A 16,112-nucleotide genomic window follows, 5' to 3' on the forward strand; every position below is an offset into this window, starting at 1 on the left:
AAAAGCAGTTTTTCCTACAATGGTAGTCATTTGTGGCCAAGAACTGTTTGGTTACAAGCATTCTTCCAAATATATTTCTGTTCATCAGAATAAAGAATTTATACAGATTTGGAACAACTCAAGGGTAAATGACAGAATTGATATTTTTGTGTGATCTGTCTTTTTAATTATATGGGTATTTTATATAATTAAATGATTTGGAGCTCACGGTGATTTAAAAATGTTATTTTTAATTAAATCACCGTGAGCTCTAAATCATTTCCCCCAAATATTTCACTTTTAATTCACACAATAGACATTTGTTCCTCTTACCATAATAAAAGTGACTTTATTGCAAACATTGTATATTTACATTTCAACCGAACAGTTTGATGGCGACTAAAGCATCGTATTGCTTCCATAACCCATTCTTCATTTCTTCAGGCGCTTTTATTCTAAAACAAATATTTTGGTCAAATATGTGTATACTGCACACAATGCAACACATGCCTCTCTTTACCCTGTTCATAACCATATATATCCACCTATACTCATTATCACTTAACTCATAAGTGCTTTATCTCCTTCATGGTCATGTGAACAATATATAGATATGAAGGCCTCTATGTCCATTCCCCTCATCATGTGAGTTTAACATTTAATCATTTTAGTCATTTTAAATGCACTACGTTAACAAAATCCAAAATGCAACTTTTTGGGCTTGGATACTTGATGCAACCTATATGAAGTATGCAACAATTTCCTGTTCAGCAACTTTAAATGGCTCTCAAATACATCCGTATTTGATGTGCATATCATCTAGCAACTATGTACCTATGTGCATTTTAAGTATCAGGGTGTTGGTGAGCAAAATAAAATATTAAATTAGTCTTTTGTCAGTTTTCATCTGTTCCCTACACCTCTCAAAGTTGGCAACAGTTTAACATAATTCTGCAACACAAAACCTGCTCATGCAGGGCTCTGTGAGGATCTGGTCCACGAGTCTCACTCCACCCCCTTTGGGCGTTTTGACAGGAAGTAGTCAGCGTCCCTCTTTAGTCCATCTTAAGGCTACGGTAAATGTAACGGATGAAAGCCAGAGAGGCCCAGAACGAGACCGTCCCCAGCATGAGAGAGAAAACAAACGCGGTGAGCAAAGAATATCCAAAGAATTCCACGCTCTGTACAAGGCCGCTCATGTTGGAGCGATTGTGGTAGTAGAAGAGAGAGTAAACGAATATAAAGATGCCAGTGGATCCGGTGCTCAGGACGCTTCGCCACCACCAGCGGTAGTCCTCGCCTGAGAGCAGGAAGTAGGTGAGGGCCACGGAGATGCAGGCACCCACGGAGAGCAAAATAGCAAAGACACAGAGCAGGATACCGTACAGCGTGTAGTGTTCACGGCCCCAAACAGTGGCAAAGATGTAGTACAGTTCTACCGATATGGCACTGTGAAGGGGACACAGCAACATAATACTATCAGACCATCAACAAAATTAAAAAATTCAATACTCAAAAAAAGCTAAACAAAAAGTTAACCAATTGCCAGAATTCACTGCTCACCTGAAAGGCAGGAACCCTCCGATGGCCATGTGCACGGCCGTGTGTTTGTACCAGGGCTGCTGGGGGATCTGACGGGGGATGTTGCGTGTACGACACGGCGCCTGGAAGTTGCCTGCTTTGTTCTTTCCGACGATTCCACCGATGACGGTGAGTGGGAAGCCCACCAGCAACCAGGCACCTAACAGCAGAAGCACGGTGGTGGCAGGCAGGGCCTGGGTTGACCCGCTCCACCAATGAACAGAATTCACAACACTCCACGTTAAGAAGAGAGGAGCTGGGGGAGGGAGAGAGAAAAAAAAAGAAAAATAATCAGTTTACTTTGTCTGTTTTCAATACACAGTAACTGTAACTATTGCAATAGTTATTTGAAATAAAATCTTAACGTACTATCTTTCTACACAGAAGTAGTATACTGTTATTTTAAAACTGTATGTGAAAAAGCATACAGTAAAAATTGTCTGATATTGCCTCCGGTTCATCTGTCACCCTGGAAACAGGTCAAGTTGGGTGAATTGCATTGTGGGATACAGAAACCCACACAGTGTGCTCTACTCTAGTTATTAGTTGCTCTAGTTAAATGTAGGTCTATTCACTCTGCATACAGCATACTACTACTGCAAAGTGCTACTAAAAATAGTAGGTAGTTGTCTATTTAGTACATATCAGATGTGGAGAGTAGTGAAGTATTTTTTACTCAAGTACATTTTTCAAGTATTTGTACATTATCAGAGTGCGTTTACAGTTTACTTTGAAAAAAAATTCATATTTTTATTTTATTTAAATAAACACTACAATTACTACAATACACTACAATACTACAAAACAATTTTACTATATCATTTTACACTGCAATATGAAGCATGTCACACTTTTCAGACCACTATTTTACATTTACTACTTAAGTGCATTAAAAATCTTAAGTATCTTAAGTATATAAATGTGTCATCCTTTGCTCCCTCACCCTCTTGTCATTTCAAACCTAACACTTTCTTTCTTCTGCAGAACACAAAAGAAGATATCTTGAAGAATGTTGGTAACCGAACAATGGCAGTCCCCATTCACTTCTATAGACACAAAACCTATGCAAGTCAATGGGTACTGCCTTTGTTTGATTACCAACATTCTTTAAAATATCTTCTTTTGGGTTCTGCAAGCCATACAGGGTTGAAACGACAAGACGGTAAATTTTAATTTTTGGATAAATGATCCCCTTAAGGATTAAAGGAAAGAAAACCACAAAAAAAACATATTTATGAACTGTAGTGGAGTAAAAAGTAAAAACACGTGAGTAAAATACTTCACTACTGTCCACCTCTGGTGCATATAGATGATATACTGCATTTATACAGATACACTATCCACAAAGATTGATGTGTCTCACCAGAGAAAAGTGCAGACGTGAGAATAATGTTCCAGACCCAGCGCTGACCCTGAATCTGTGTGTAGAAGCTGCAGGAACAGTAACCTGATACACAGCTGGTCAGAGCGTACAGTACAATTGCTGCTGAGTTTATGGCACCGTGACGATGGACATTAAACATCCCCAGAAGTGCCATGACAATGATTCCTATAGCACCCAGGAAATAAAATCAAAGGATTAGGATATCTAAAGATCATATCCCAAGTACACGGTTTTAAAATCGCTCTCGCTCTTTTTAATCAGCCTAAAAGCTGCTAGTAAAATAACACAAAAACAAAACACAAATTTCTCATCAGAAAATTTAATTTGTGTTCTACAGAAATGCAGTATGTCACCTGTGGCCAGTGTCAGAAACTGCGCCCCGACCCCTAAAACGGCACATAGAAGGCTCTTGCACGGTGGGAAGCGAAAGACATCCGTGTGGATGATTTTCCATCCGTTATCTCCCTGATCCAGATCATCACAAGCCCCATCCTCCTCCACATTATACCTGCAGAAACAAATATCTCATCAGCCATTCATTAATGATCCCTTTGCAATGTTAGCATCATATTTCCCTCTGCTTCCCTTATAAAGATCATAAGTAATGTGTCCAACAGTTATATAAAGTCATAAAGACGTTTATGGACCCATTGCACTGCAATCCTTAAGAGTCCATTACCTAGCTCAAGGAAAACAGTTTGCAATTTAATTAAGAGCGTGGAGCCTAATGCAACGAATAAATACAGCATCCTTCATCCAGCCATAGAGTCATTAGATGAAGTCAAGTATCTCCTAGCAAGTTTTCTGTGTACGGTTGTTTCTCAGGGAACAATAGAAACAAATTTAATGGTTGACAGACACAAACGTGCTCCCTAGTGCACTACCTAGGCTGCTAATTGAATGCGTCATAAACATGTACCATTTATATTAGATCTCAATGACAATTTAATTAGGTGGTGTTTGTTTACCATGTATACAGCAGAATACATAATAAAGCATAATGCAGAACTTGTTCTGTGTAAATAAAATGCAGCCCTCTTGAACATCGCCGACATCAAGACAATTAACACACGACCTGTCTTCTGTCTGAAGATTTGAAGGTGAAACCAGACACAACCTTTTAAGAGACAATGACTCAACTGGATAGACCAGACAGTCACATTAACACTGATGTTATATAATAAACCATTAAATCATAAACCAGTTTTGGTCATTTTAACTTTGGAATGCAGAGTTTTTGGTTTAGTTTGCGGTTACAGTTGTTAATGCGTCTACATTTTACAGCGGCTTTGTGTTCAATTCGGAATGAAAACCGAATTTTTTATAAGCATGAATTTAAAATGTAGTATAAATATAGTCAATGTTTGTAAATGGAAATAATCCAGGGTAATATGCAACATATGCATATTTAGATGCTTCATAATTATTCACATTTCCTATAAAAACATTGCTTTTAGAATTTTTAAATCAATATTCAATTTGAATTCAATTCAATTAAATACAACAAAAGAATTACACAACCAATATTGCACATGCAAATGCGTTTAATCAATTTTCGATTCAATACTCCGTCTTCCCCTTCTTGTCAGTTAATACACCCCCATCTTATAAAACGTCCGAAACACAACGGCCCTCCAAAATGTGATTTCTACTCCTCCTTACCTGGCAAAGTCGTTCTTCAGCACCCTCATGAGGATGATGATGACAAAGCCCAGCAGTAGCACCACCAGCACCAGTGAGTTGATGATGGACAGCCAGTGGATCTCCAGAGTCTTGGGAAAGAAGGAATAGTCTCTAAGACGCTCCGCCCTGCGCGAGTGGGGCAACGTGCTCTCAAACCAGCGCACACTGTAGGTGTGGGTGACCGACAGACTGCCACCAGCAATGTGGCCGACCCCTCCTTCCTCTAATGGCACAGGCTTCACATCCTTCACAGACACGTTGGCAAAGATCACAGAGTCGCCGTTGTACTCTATGTTGAAGTCTAAGTGGGTCCATAATCCCACCTGATATGAAAACAGCAAATTAGTGATTCCAACATTGAGGCACATGGAGATCACATTTCACTAATTTTGACAGTGTTTGTTAATTAATTAATTTATGACATCTTACCACAGTATGGGTTTGTCAAATACTGTTTGAGACCAAGAAAAAAGCCAAAAAAGAAGTTTATGCAAGTGTGTGTTACAATGTAAAATAAAAGACCTTATGACTATGAGGCAGGAATCCACTTTCTTCCATGTATCCCACAAAACCCCAGATGGGAATGTCATCTAGGACAAACTCAAAGTAATACAGCTCCTCCACCGCCTCTCGCAACAGGTCCACCTGTAGTTTCAAATATGTGTAAAAAATAATAATTACCTACATCATTGTCATGTCATGGACAATGATGACAAGAAGCAGTGTCTGGCTCCACAAGCCTGCTCTAACACACCCATCACTGTCATTTTCAAAGAACCAGAAAACCTCGACTAGCTGGTTTAGACGTGTTTGATTAAAGTTGGATCTATCTTTGGAAGAAGAGGTATCCTAGCCACCCAAAAGAAGGGATAGTTCACCCAAAAATGAAAATCCTGTCATCATTGCTCACCCTCAGATTGTCCCAAACCTGTATACATTTCTTTGTTCTGCTGAACAAAAAGGAAGATATTTGTAAGAATGTCAGTAACGAAACAGATCATCCCCCTTTTGCTGCCATAGTAGGGAAAACAAATACTATGGGAGTCAATGGGGGATGAGATCTGTCTAGTTACATTCTTACAAATAACTTCCTTTGTAGTCAGTAGAACAAAGAAATGTATACAGGTTTGGGACAATCTGAGAGTGAGCAAATCATGACATTTTTGGGTGAACCATCCCTTTAATTTTGTGGCCCAAAGAAACTACACTGTTTCCCAAATGCAGCATATTAAAACTCTATGTACAAACAGCATATCCTAACTGAGTGTAAATATGACGTTTCACAGCCCTAGATGCATTTCACAATTTTACACCTTTTGTAAACATGTCTGCACTTAAAAGCAATACCTCTTTCTCAGAAAGAGTGAGCTGGCACAGCGTCTGTCTCTCAGAGTTTTCCTTGAAGCGGATTTTGTAAAGAGACTCTGCCATACGGTCTCCATCTAACACCTCTCCCAAACTCAAAGACTTATGACGGACCTGCAAACATATAAAATATCGTAAATATACATTCATAGGTTTACAACAGTGATACATAAGTGAACCTCAACATCCCACACACCACAATTACACAACACAGGTCATAAATCAAGTCACTCTATTAGTGACCTAACCACCACTGGTCAAAATAAACCCTGAATTTACAATGAAAACCTTAAAAGTCACAAATAATATACAGCGTTTTAACCTTGCAGCATTCACTCACCTCTTTAGGTCTACAGACGGGGAGTGTGTAATAGTGATAGGTTTCCTGGGGGTTGTGATATGGACCAACTTTGTTAACATACAGGATCACTGGATCTCCTTTGTTGTAACTAACCGCCCAGCCAAAGTGAGGCAACAGACACAGAACCAGCACGCAGAGCCTCATGGGTCGACCTGCAACGAGCAGGCCCATACATTCCAGTCTTGCTGTCATGACAACACCTGCCAGCAGGTGAATAAAGACTGTAAGTCAACTATGCAAACTTTTACAAGAACCAGAATTTGCATAATTATTATAAATGGCTCATATGGGGCTTACACTGGACTTGACTTTTTTTACTTGTCCTGCGGTGTGGCACACTATACTCTATTCAAAACCATTTTAAACAGCATTTAATTTTATTTTTTCTACTTCCACATTAACTGAAGCACTACATTGAACTTAGTACTTTAAAATGGTGATTTATCACACCACAGGATCGTTTCAAAGAAGGTAACGTTAGTAAAGGCAAGCAGTTGCTTACTAAAAGAAATGGTGACTTCATTACACACTTTATCTGATACCTTCATATACCCAAATTAACATTTGAATCCATAACGACAGCCTTGACAGCAGAGACATGTAACTTACACAATTATTGTAAATGAATTACAATAGTACATTACAATTCAGAGTATTACTTCGAAACAAAATGATTGAAGCTAAACCAGATCTTTTGCAGTCTCCCTTGTTGCACCAATTTTTAATCGGTTTCCCTCAGATATTTCAAGGCAGTTTTGACAGGTTAAATATTCTGATACGGAAATTCAATAGAAATGCCTCAGTCATAAACACACAGGAAACAAATCTAACAGTCTGTGTAGTTTGGCTTCTAAAGCATTATCAACAATTTTCGCCTTTGCTAAGATGCTCTGAACACTTCCGCATTTGACAAATGCACCAAACCTGTTTCAGCTGCTTTCCAAGACTCCTCAGAATCGCTTCTTTCTTTTCAAAATCCAGTCATCAACACGCGCCTATATGTAATATCATCTCTGGACATTGCTGTGAAAGATGCGGAGAGTGAAAAGCCGATACCCGATCGTTAGTTTACGCGATAAAACGGCTGAAAGGTCGAGAGCAGCAGCACTACAGACGAATCCACGTCACCTTACAAATAAAAATACTCTCATTCCGACTTTTCCGGTGTGGGCGGGGCTACAACACAACACCTGCATCTGATTTACCATGCTCTTTTCGTGTATTTAATTCACATCTTTAGGTTTCGGGTCGATAAAAGAAAGCGTTTAGCATCAGTTAAAAATCGCGATGAACGTTAGAAGCCGTGTCGTTTAACGTTACTCGCTCTCGTCGATGTGTCTCTCCAGTCCTAACTAATCGCATCCGATCGATATAGACGAGTTTGCCATTTTCTCCCCTGGAAGGCCGCACCAAACAATTTGGCGAAATCGATTCTATCGTCGCTAAGGGGCGCTGTGCTGATTTTGACTATTAATGCCTGGGTTTGGATTTCGCGCGAAATATGTGATTTTCCTCGCGCTAGCGTGTGGAAGTGAGTGACTGAAACAAAAACACGCACGTTTTCATTGGTAAGTTCTCTTTATGTCTTAGGTTTTATAGAAACTTGACGTGTCGATAAGCTACGTTGAGACGTTATGTTTTAGAAGCTTTGTTTGCAGACCTACTAGCTTTTCTTCGTTGTTTATACTGGCTCATAACTCTTAGTGCTAGTCACATATGTTGATCTCACTTGAAAACAACGACTCCTGTTAAGTAAGTTAATTATTTTACTATATGAATGCTTAAGTATTGTTTTATTTACTTTAGATTTCTCGAGGTCAAACAATTCATCACTATGGGAATTCACGGACTTGCAAAGCTCATTGCAGATCACGCGCCTTCAGCTATCAAGGAGCAAGACATGAAAAACTTCTTTGGTAAGCCGTTGTCTGTCAATTGTGTTTTTTAACTAAATGCGCCCTTTAAATCATGTCATTGTCTTTTACTTTGATGTAGAATATGACTATAAGCATGTTCTTGTTAGACTTTGTGAAATCCGTTATGATTTCCTCTTTGCAGTCTGAATGATTAAGTTACATTTTCGATACACATACAGGACGGAAGATTGCCATCGATGCATCCATGTGCATGTATCAATTTTTGATCGCGGTCAGACAGGACGGTAATGTTTTGCAGAATGAAGACGGAGAGACCACTAGGTATATATAGTTCTCTGTTTATCTATTGACTGATAAGAGCTGTTTGAGTTAAATGTGTTTAGATTTACCTTATAACATTTACCCGCTTCCTCCCCAGCCACCTCATGGGCATGTTCTACAGGACCATCCGAATACTGGAGAGTGGCATCAAGCCGGTTTACGTGTTTGATGGTAAACCTCCTCAGCTGAAGTCAGGAGAGGTGCTTCATAGATTCTTAATATCTTTAAAACATGGGGAGGGGTTAATAAGTTAAGTTATGTTTTAAATAGTTTTTTCCCATTGCAGCTGGAGAAGAGAGGAGAGAGACGAGCAGAGGCTGAGAAACTTCTAGCTCAGGCACAAGAAGCAGGTATAGACTGAATTTTAGTAACCTGCATATGCTATTGGTGGTCCTGTAATATATTTGCCCTGATGCCAATCTGTTTTCTTACAGGTGAACAGGAGAACATTGACAAGTTTAGCAAGCGACTAGTGAAGGTCACCAAACAGCACAATGAGGAATGCAAGAGGCTGCTTACTCTAATGGGTGTGCCGTACATCGAGGTACAGAAAATGCTTCGAGCCCATCTGATGAATATTTTTAAATTCGTTACCACTGTCAGTGTGACATACTGGTAAATGTTTAAAAATGTTTTGGAGCATTTGAAAATGGCTAAAATGGGATGTTTTATGTCAAGGCTCCATGTGAAGCTGAGGCTAGCTGTGCTGCTCTGGTGAAGACAGGGAAGGTGTACGCCACAGCGACGGAAGATATGGACGGTCTGACATTTGGAACCTCAATCCTGCTGAGGCACTTAACAGCCAGTGAAGCAAAGTATGAATGCATGGCTGTTAAATCTTATATTATCCCTTATAGATATAACTGCATGAATGCAAGCAGACTTAAAATGTAAGACTTGTTTTCTTTTTCAAATCTTAGAAAGCTTCCAATCCAAGAGTTTCATTTCAGTCGAATTCTGCAGGAAATGGGTCTGACACACCAGCAGGTGAGACTTTATTTGCTTCTGTAGCATTACAGTACTACATTCTGTTTGAGAATATATTAGGGCTGAAACGATTCCTCGAGTAACTCGAGTTATTCGAATACAAAAAATCATCGAGGCAATTTTTGTTGCCTCGTTTAATCCATTTAACTACAGTACACACGGAGCACTGCGTTTCCTCACGGACCGTTATTACTGACGCACAGCCCGCTAAACTCTATTCATGTTACAGGGCTCTCAAGTCTCACGCATTCACCGTGAGACACACGCATTTGAGTCTGTTCACACGCTCACACGTGTTTCTCATGCTGATAAATAACTGATAGTTTATAGGGCTGTGACGGTTGCCGTAACAACCGCACCACCGCGATGGTAAAGTGCCATGACGGTGGAGAACTGCCACCGGCGGTAGTGCACGTCACTCTGACAAATATAGGTGTAATAAATATGAGAGTTGCGATAACGATTGCTAGTTGTAGCCTTTCAGTTGTGGATGGTTTTATTTAAAAGATTTTAAATTAACAGAAATGATTGACATACGTTTCCATTGGTGCGTTCGAGCGCGGGCCTGCACGGCAAAGCAGTAGGGGCTGGCGCAAATCGCGGCATCGGCATCTCAAGTGGCACTTCCGGTGGCTTCTCCAGCAGCCAGAGAATTTCGTCCGGCATCTGTCGCTACAGCGGCATCTCGCAGCGGCACTTCCGGTGGCTTCTCAGCAGCGGCACAACGGCATCTCTAGCAGCCAAGGACTTTCTTTGGCACCCGTCGCCCTTTGTAGTAACTGCGCTGATCAATTACATAATCCGATGTAATATTTTAATACTGTAATATTGTAATACTGCGTGCGAGTGACAGCAAATAATGTGTGTAATGATACAACTGTCTGATTCAATATTTTGTTCTTTCAGTGCCGAAGAAATAAAAAATCACATGACTTTATAAAGATGCATGTGTATACATATTACTTTGAAATGCTATGTAAATAGGTGATAAACTGTTATTCAGTAAATACAGAAAAGAGTTTATGATTTTGAAAGTGCAGCATCTCCGCAGCCAGCAGAGACTTTCTCCGGCCACTGCCGCTACAGCGGCACTTCAAGCGGCATCTCTAGCAGCCAGAGACTTTGGGAGCCGCACTCAAAAAAATATTTTGCCTAATACATAAGATTTATGTATTTTGATTGCATATAGAATTTCCATCCATTTAGATTACATATTTTTTATTCATATTTTTATTATTAAAGGAGTCAGATCTGGCAAGCTCTTTGCGAAACTATCTTTAGTAGTCGAGGTAATTGTTCTACCCTGTCGATAACGAGTTAAACGGCTGATTTCTGCATTGCGCAGTGTACATGTTATAAATAGTGATCAGTGACATCGTCGCTTTGAGGTATAATATCTATATTGGTTAGATCGGCTCCGTGAGATATAATCAAGTCTAGTGTATGATTAAATCGATGAGTGGGTCCATTGATGTGTTGTGTTACTCCAAAAGAGTGTAATAGCTCTGTAAATGCCACTGCTAATGCATCGTTAGCACTATCTACGTGGATATTTAAGTCTCCGACAATTAGTACTTTATCAACGTTAACCAATAGGTCCGATAGGAAGTCCGCAAACTCTTTCAGAAAATCAGTGTAGGGACCAGGGGGTCTATACACAGTAGCCAACGTACAAGAAAGCAATGATTTTTTTACTATCAATTGGAACAATTATGTTCAACGCAAGCACTTCAAATGATTTATGCAGGAATAAATTAATACAAATTTATTTAGATTTATTAATGAAAATTACTTAAATGTGATGCATATGAATTAAATTGGGTTTAATATGTAAGAATATGTGATCATGTTTCTTATAAATTTAAAACACGTTTTATTTATTAATATTATTACATACAACTTATTCTTACTCGTTTCATTTTCATATGTCTTACAAATTTGTATCACATTAACTTTATTACTTTGTTTAGGTAAAAAATATGTAATCTAAATGGATGGAAATTCTATATGCAATCAAAATACATAAATCTTATGTATTAGGCCCAAATATTTTTTTGAGTGGCACGTATGCGATGTACTGTTTAAACTTTAAAAACTACATTTGAACAAAATAGCATTATATACCACGAGACTTTTATTTGTAAGCATTTATCATATTTGGTTAATACAGTTTCTGATGCTATGCCACACACACAGTTATTCAATTCATACAGAAATGAGTTTCTGATCGTGAAATCGTGGCATCTACGGTACAGTGATAAAAAGATGTCCATACCATAGGCATTTCCTAGATTCTAGAACATGTTATGGTCTTCTTCTGCAGTGCGTATTTGGAGTTTCCGCACGAGAGCGCCCTCTGGCTTTCGGATGCAGCAGCATTTTCCCGTATTTCACTCAAAAGCTGTGCATAAATCACGTGGTATTTATCGTCGGTTTATCGTGACAGCCCTACAACTAGTTCGCGAAAGTTCGTTAGATCGTTAATAGTTTGGAGATCACAAAGTTTTTATTCTACGTGTGAGGACTATTTTAAGTCATAGTTTTTATTGGTAATTTGTTGAACATTTACTTCGTGATATATGGTTCTATCTATCTATCTATCTGCACAGAACTAATAGACAACAGAAACTTAAGACTTTTTGCAAGATTTGAGAAGCAGTGATTCATCCTCAGTATACAGTACATTGAACATAGACATTACGTTCAATAAAGAGTGAACAACAGCAACAGATGAACGTTTTAATACTGCAGCCTTTTTACCACAGGGCCTATATAACGATGCTTTTTTTTAAAAAGTAGTTTGTTACAATAAAAACGTTACATTAAATTAGGGTATACTGGCCAGCGGCAGTTGCTACAAAGAGAAACAGTGGCCGGAGAAAGTCTCTGGCTGCTAGAGATGCCACTTGAAGTGCCGCTGTAGCGGCAGTGGCCGGAGAAAGTCTCTGGCTGCGGAGATGCTGCACTTTCAAAATCATAAACTCTTTTCTGTATTTACTGAATAACAGTTTATCGCCTATTTACATAGCATTTCAAAGTAATATGTATACACTGCATCTTTATAAAGTCATGTGATTTTTTATTTCTTCGGCACTGAAAGAACAAAATATTGAATCAGACAGTTGTATCATTACACACATTATTTGCTGTCACTCGCACGCAGTATTACAATATAACAGTATTACAATATTACATCGGATTATGTAATTGATCAGCGCAGTTACTACAAAGGGCGACGGGTGCCAAAGAAAGTCCTTGGCTGCTAGAGATGCCGTTGTGCCGCTGCTGAGAAGCCACCGGAAGTGCCGCTGCGAGATGCCGCTGTAGCGACAGATGCCGGACGAAATTCTCTGGCTGCTGGAGAAGCCACCGGAAGTGCCACTTGAGATGCCGATGCCGCGATTTGCGCCAGGCCTCTCTCCGGCAAAGCCCAGGTTATTCTGCGGGTTTTGCAATGGATCTTGTTGTGAAATGAACAGATACGTAAAATAAACACTGGCTATGACCCGCTTGCTTAGTGTCGGAGCGCGCGCAGGTTTTGCCGCGGTTGCGGAGAGACATCTCTTCATTTGCGCTCCTGTGCACATCTTCTGAACGCGCATTTAGTGCAGCTGTACACATTTTAATCTGGACAATGTCAACAAGTAAGTTTCACATCAACGAGTCGGAAAAATTAAAGTTTTTATGGCAATCTGAATAGGAAAGCCAATGTAGGTTTAAACCGTTTGTTTCAAATGGAATTGTTAAGGACTGTAAGGGTTAATACGCCACTGACTGAAGTTACTGCAACAAGAGCTTTTTTATTTAGTATTTTGCTTTCTTATAATATTTAAGTTTTCATTATTTACTGATGTTTATTTAAATGTTTTATGTGCTGTAGTGTGCCGTTTCACTGATGGATTTGCGCGTTAAACATTGACGGATGTTTCATACTCATTTATTTCAGATATCATATTTCAATTATTTAACAATTTCAAGTATTTAAATAAGATCTATATTTCTCTTCCACTCGTCATGTGGTTGCTACACGCAAATATAATAATATAAATATTATTTATATAAATAATATATATTTCTCAACCACCGCACCACCGCGGTCGATTTGTCTATTACCACCGCGGTGGTAAAAAACTGCCACCGTCACAGCCCTAATAGCTTATTGAAATGGTGAACTGATATTTTAGTCTATTTTACGAGTGAAACTTGTTTTCCGGCTGCATTGAGTCCATCAAACTAGATGCGGACTAGTGGACAGCGAATCCTGTTAAAACACATTTCATCTGTCTGGTCTGCGTGTCTGAGTGAATGAACTACACAGTTTAATGTGCTACACGCGTGATGCTCATGAATTTGTCTGCGTCTGCGCTGAATGAGGACATGAACTTCACCTCCAGAGTTGCGCTGAGAGTTTATTTCACAAACATGTTATTGTTTGAGTGAAGAAACAGACATACTAAAAAAAATAAGCGTCTTCTGACAACCTGCCAAAATAAAAGTCATAGGCTATTGTTTGAAATTATTATTTCCATTTTTATTCATGTTTCTTATTTATATATTTGTATTATATTGCATTTTGAATTTAAAATGGCAATGGAATGTACTAAATGGGTTTAGTTTTCACAGATATTAATGTATGCTATTTCAGCAATAAAAACTAATTGTTCTAAAAAGGAAACAAATTAGTTGTTTTACTCATTTTAAGAGACCTGTCTTATTTTCTCTTTTATATTTAGTATTGCTTTTTAATAAAGAAAAAGTACTTATTATCCGAATACCCGATTAATCGATGGAAAAATCTGTAGAATACTCGATTAGTAAAAGAATCGATAGCTGCAGCCCTAGAATATATCCTGATGTGTTAATATTCCTTTCAATTGTTTTTATATAAAATGTCTTAGTTCATTGACCTATGTATCCTGCTGGGATGTGACTACTGTGGTACTATAAAAGGAATCGGGCCCAAGAGAGCTATCGACCTTATTAAACAGCACGGCTCTATTGAAGAGATTCTCGATAACATCGACCCAAATGTAAGTTTGTAATTTACAGATTAAATGCAATTTAGAACATTACATTTTTATAATGATTATTCCAAAATACAGATTTATGCTCTTTGAAGCACATATCTACGCAAACATGCGTAATAGTGACCTCTAGTGGCCATCAGTGGGATGTCTAAAATATGCACTGCAGGGTCAGAGTGTAATTTACTTGTTTTATGCTCTTATTACTGTATTTTAGTGTTTCTATCAGTGCAACTAAGCTTTATTTGTAATAAACAGTAAGGAGTTTATTTTAGTGTCCCAGTGAAACTATACAAATATGAAGAACTACAATAATTTTTCCTCATCTTTGTATTTGTGGCTTGTTTTTTAATGCATATTCTGAATGTCACCACTAATTTTTGGATCATTTATACTTAAACTTAAACTACTTCTTTTACCTTCCTCTCCAGCATTATTCCTTTTTAAAAATTAATGTCTTTAAAACATATTGTTGTTCTTTGAATTGTCCTGCAGAAGCACCCAGCACCAGAGGAGTGGTTGTATAAAGAGGCTCGAGATCTGTTCCTAGAACCCGAGGTTGTGGACTGCGGTACTCTTGAGCTCAAGTGGAACGAACCCGATGAGGATGGACTGATTCAGTTTATGTGTGCTGAGAAGCAGTTCAGGTACAAATAAAGATGTTCTGGAAGGTGTTTCTATTTAACACTCACTTATGTGTGTGAAGAATCTTAAAGAAGTCTGAGATGGTAAAGCATTAAATTCATGTGTCTTCAGTGAAGACCGTATTCGTAACGGCTGCAAGAAGATCACGAAGAGCAGACAAGGAAGCACCCAGGGCAGACTCGACACATTCTTCACGGTTACTGGATCAATCTCCTCCAAACGCAAGGTATGAGTAAATATCACTTGGGTGTTGTTGATTATGGAAGGATGATCAATGATGCATGAGCAACAACTGGATATTATGTTTACATTTAATTTGTTGTTCAAAAAATTTCTCACATGAAGTCATCACGTCTCTTAAAGTGGAGGGTGACTCATATTTGCGTGGCCATATCATACAACCCTTGAAATATAGTGCATAACGAACTCGGTTTTGAGAGTTTGGGGAAAACTTGCTGTAATGTCTTCATTATAATTTAATATTTCTGCTTTGCTTGTCACATAGGAGCCAGAAACAAAGGGCTCTGCCAAGAAGAAGCAGAAGACAAGTGCTACACCAGGCAAATTCAAGAAGGGCAAATAAAATTTCATGTTGAGGAACAAAACACATTAACAACGTTATCCAAGAAAGTTTTAACAGATGTTGAATGAATCGAATGTTTTAAATGCCCTGTTTTCTGTGTGCTGTTATCTTAAATAAAGAATTATTTAATGGTTGAAAAGTTTTTTTTAATAGGGCCCCGGTTATGTTTAAGGAGTCTAAAATGATTGCATATACCTTTTTGTGGGGTTTAATCAAACTTTAAAAGATGAACTAAGATCTCTAGCAAGAGGAGGGGTTGAAAAACAGGTTTACAAATGAGAGAGTGCAATCAAATACTAGAAGTACTACAGGTATACCATGT

At 38.6% G+C, this 16,112-nt stretch overlaps 2 protein-coding genes across 2 annotated transcripts; one reads left to right on the forward strand and one right to left on the reverse strand.

The window, feature by feature from the left end:
* Nucleotides 1-307: 307 nt before the first annotated feature.
* tm9sf1 (transmembrane 9 superfamily member 1) lies at nucleotides 308-7,596 on the reverse strand. Its single transcript, XM_057322825.1, has 9 exons — nucleotides 7,278-7,596; nucleotides 6,333-6,553; nucleotides 5,975-6,106; nucleotides 5,150-5,272; nucleotides 4,607-4,950; nucleotides 3,298-3,452; nucleotides 2,924-3,109; nucleotides 1,543-1,816; nucleotides 308-1,428 (listed from the first exon to the last, which is right to left on the reverse strand). Exons 2-9 carry the CDS (start codon nucleotides 6,543-6,545, stop codon nucleotides 1,035-1,037), a joined length of 1,821 nt encoding a protein of 606 aa, XP_057178808.1. The 5' UTR covers nucleotides 6,546-6,553; nucleotides 7,278-7,596; the 3' UTR covers nucleotides 308-1,034.
* A 204-nt stretch (nucleotides 7,597-7,800) lies between these two features.
* Nucleotides 7,801-15,948, forward strand: fen1 (flap structure-specific endonuclease 1). Its single transcript, XM_057322826.1, has 12 exons — nucleotides 7,801-7,921; nucleotides 8,160-8,269; nucleotides 8,449-8,551; nucleotides 8,649-8,751; nucleotides 8,838-8,901; nucleotides 8,986-9,095; nucleotides 9,230-9,366; nucleotides 9,472-9,538; nucleotides 14,437-14,568; nucleotides 15,058-15,209; nucleotides 15,319-15,433; nucleotides 15,713-15,948. Exons 2-12 carry the CDS (start codon nucleotides 8,188-8,190, stop codon nucleotides 15,788-15,790), a joined length of 1,143 nt encoding a protein of 380 aa, XP_057178809.1. The 5' UTR covers nucleotides 7,801-7,921; nucleotides 8,160-8,187; the 3' UTR covers nucleotides 15,791-15,948.
* The last annotated feature ends 164 nt before the right edge of the window (nucleotides 15,949-16,112 follow it).

The sequence above is a fragment of the Triplophysa rosa genome, linkage group LG23 (assembly GCF_024868665.1).
Source record: "Triplophysa rosa linkage group LG23, Trosa_1v2, whole genome shotgun sequence".
Taxonomy (NCBI): Eukaryota; Metazoa; Chordata; class Actinopteri; order Cypriniformes; family Nemacheilidae; genus Triplophysa; species Triplophysa rosa.

What these genes read in the sequence shown, in the direction of transcription:
- tm9sf1 (XM_057322825.1), bottom strand. Translation starts at nt 6,545, where the DNA reads ATGACAGCAAGACTGGAATGTATGGGCCTGCTCGTTGCAGGTCGACCC. An exon ending in CCGTCTGTAGACCTAAAGAG is followed by an intron (nt 6,107 to 6,332) that starts GTGAGTGAATGC and finishes ATATGTTTGCAG; the next exon opens with GTCCGTCATAAGTCTTTGAG. An exon ending in GGAGGGTTCCTGCCTTTCAG is followed by an intron (nt 1,429 to 1,542) that starts GTGAGCAGTGAA and finishes TCCCCTTCACAG; the next exon opens with TGCCATATCGGTAGAACTGT.
- fen1 (XM_057322826.1), top strand. Translation starts at nt 8,188, where the DNA reads ATGGGAATTCACGGACTTGCAAAGCTCATTGCAGATCACGCGCCTTCA. An exon ending in GAAGACGGAGAGACCACTAG is followed by an intron (nt 8,552 to 8,648) that starts GTATATATAGTT and finishes CTTCCTCCCCAG; the next exon opens with CCACCTCATGGGCATGTTCT. An exon ending in CAATCTCCTCCAAACGCAAG is followed by an intron (nt 15,434 to 15,712) that starts GTATGAGTAAAT and finishes CTTGTCACATAG; the next exon opens with GAGCCAGAAACAAAGGGCTC.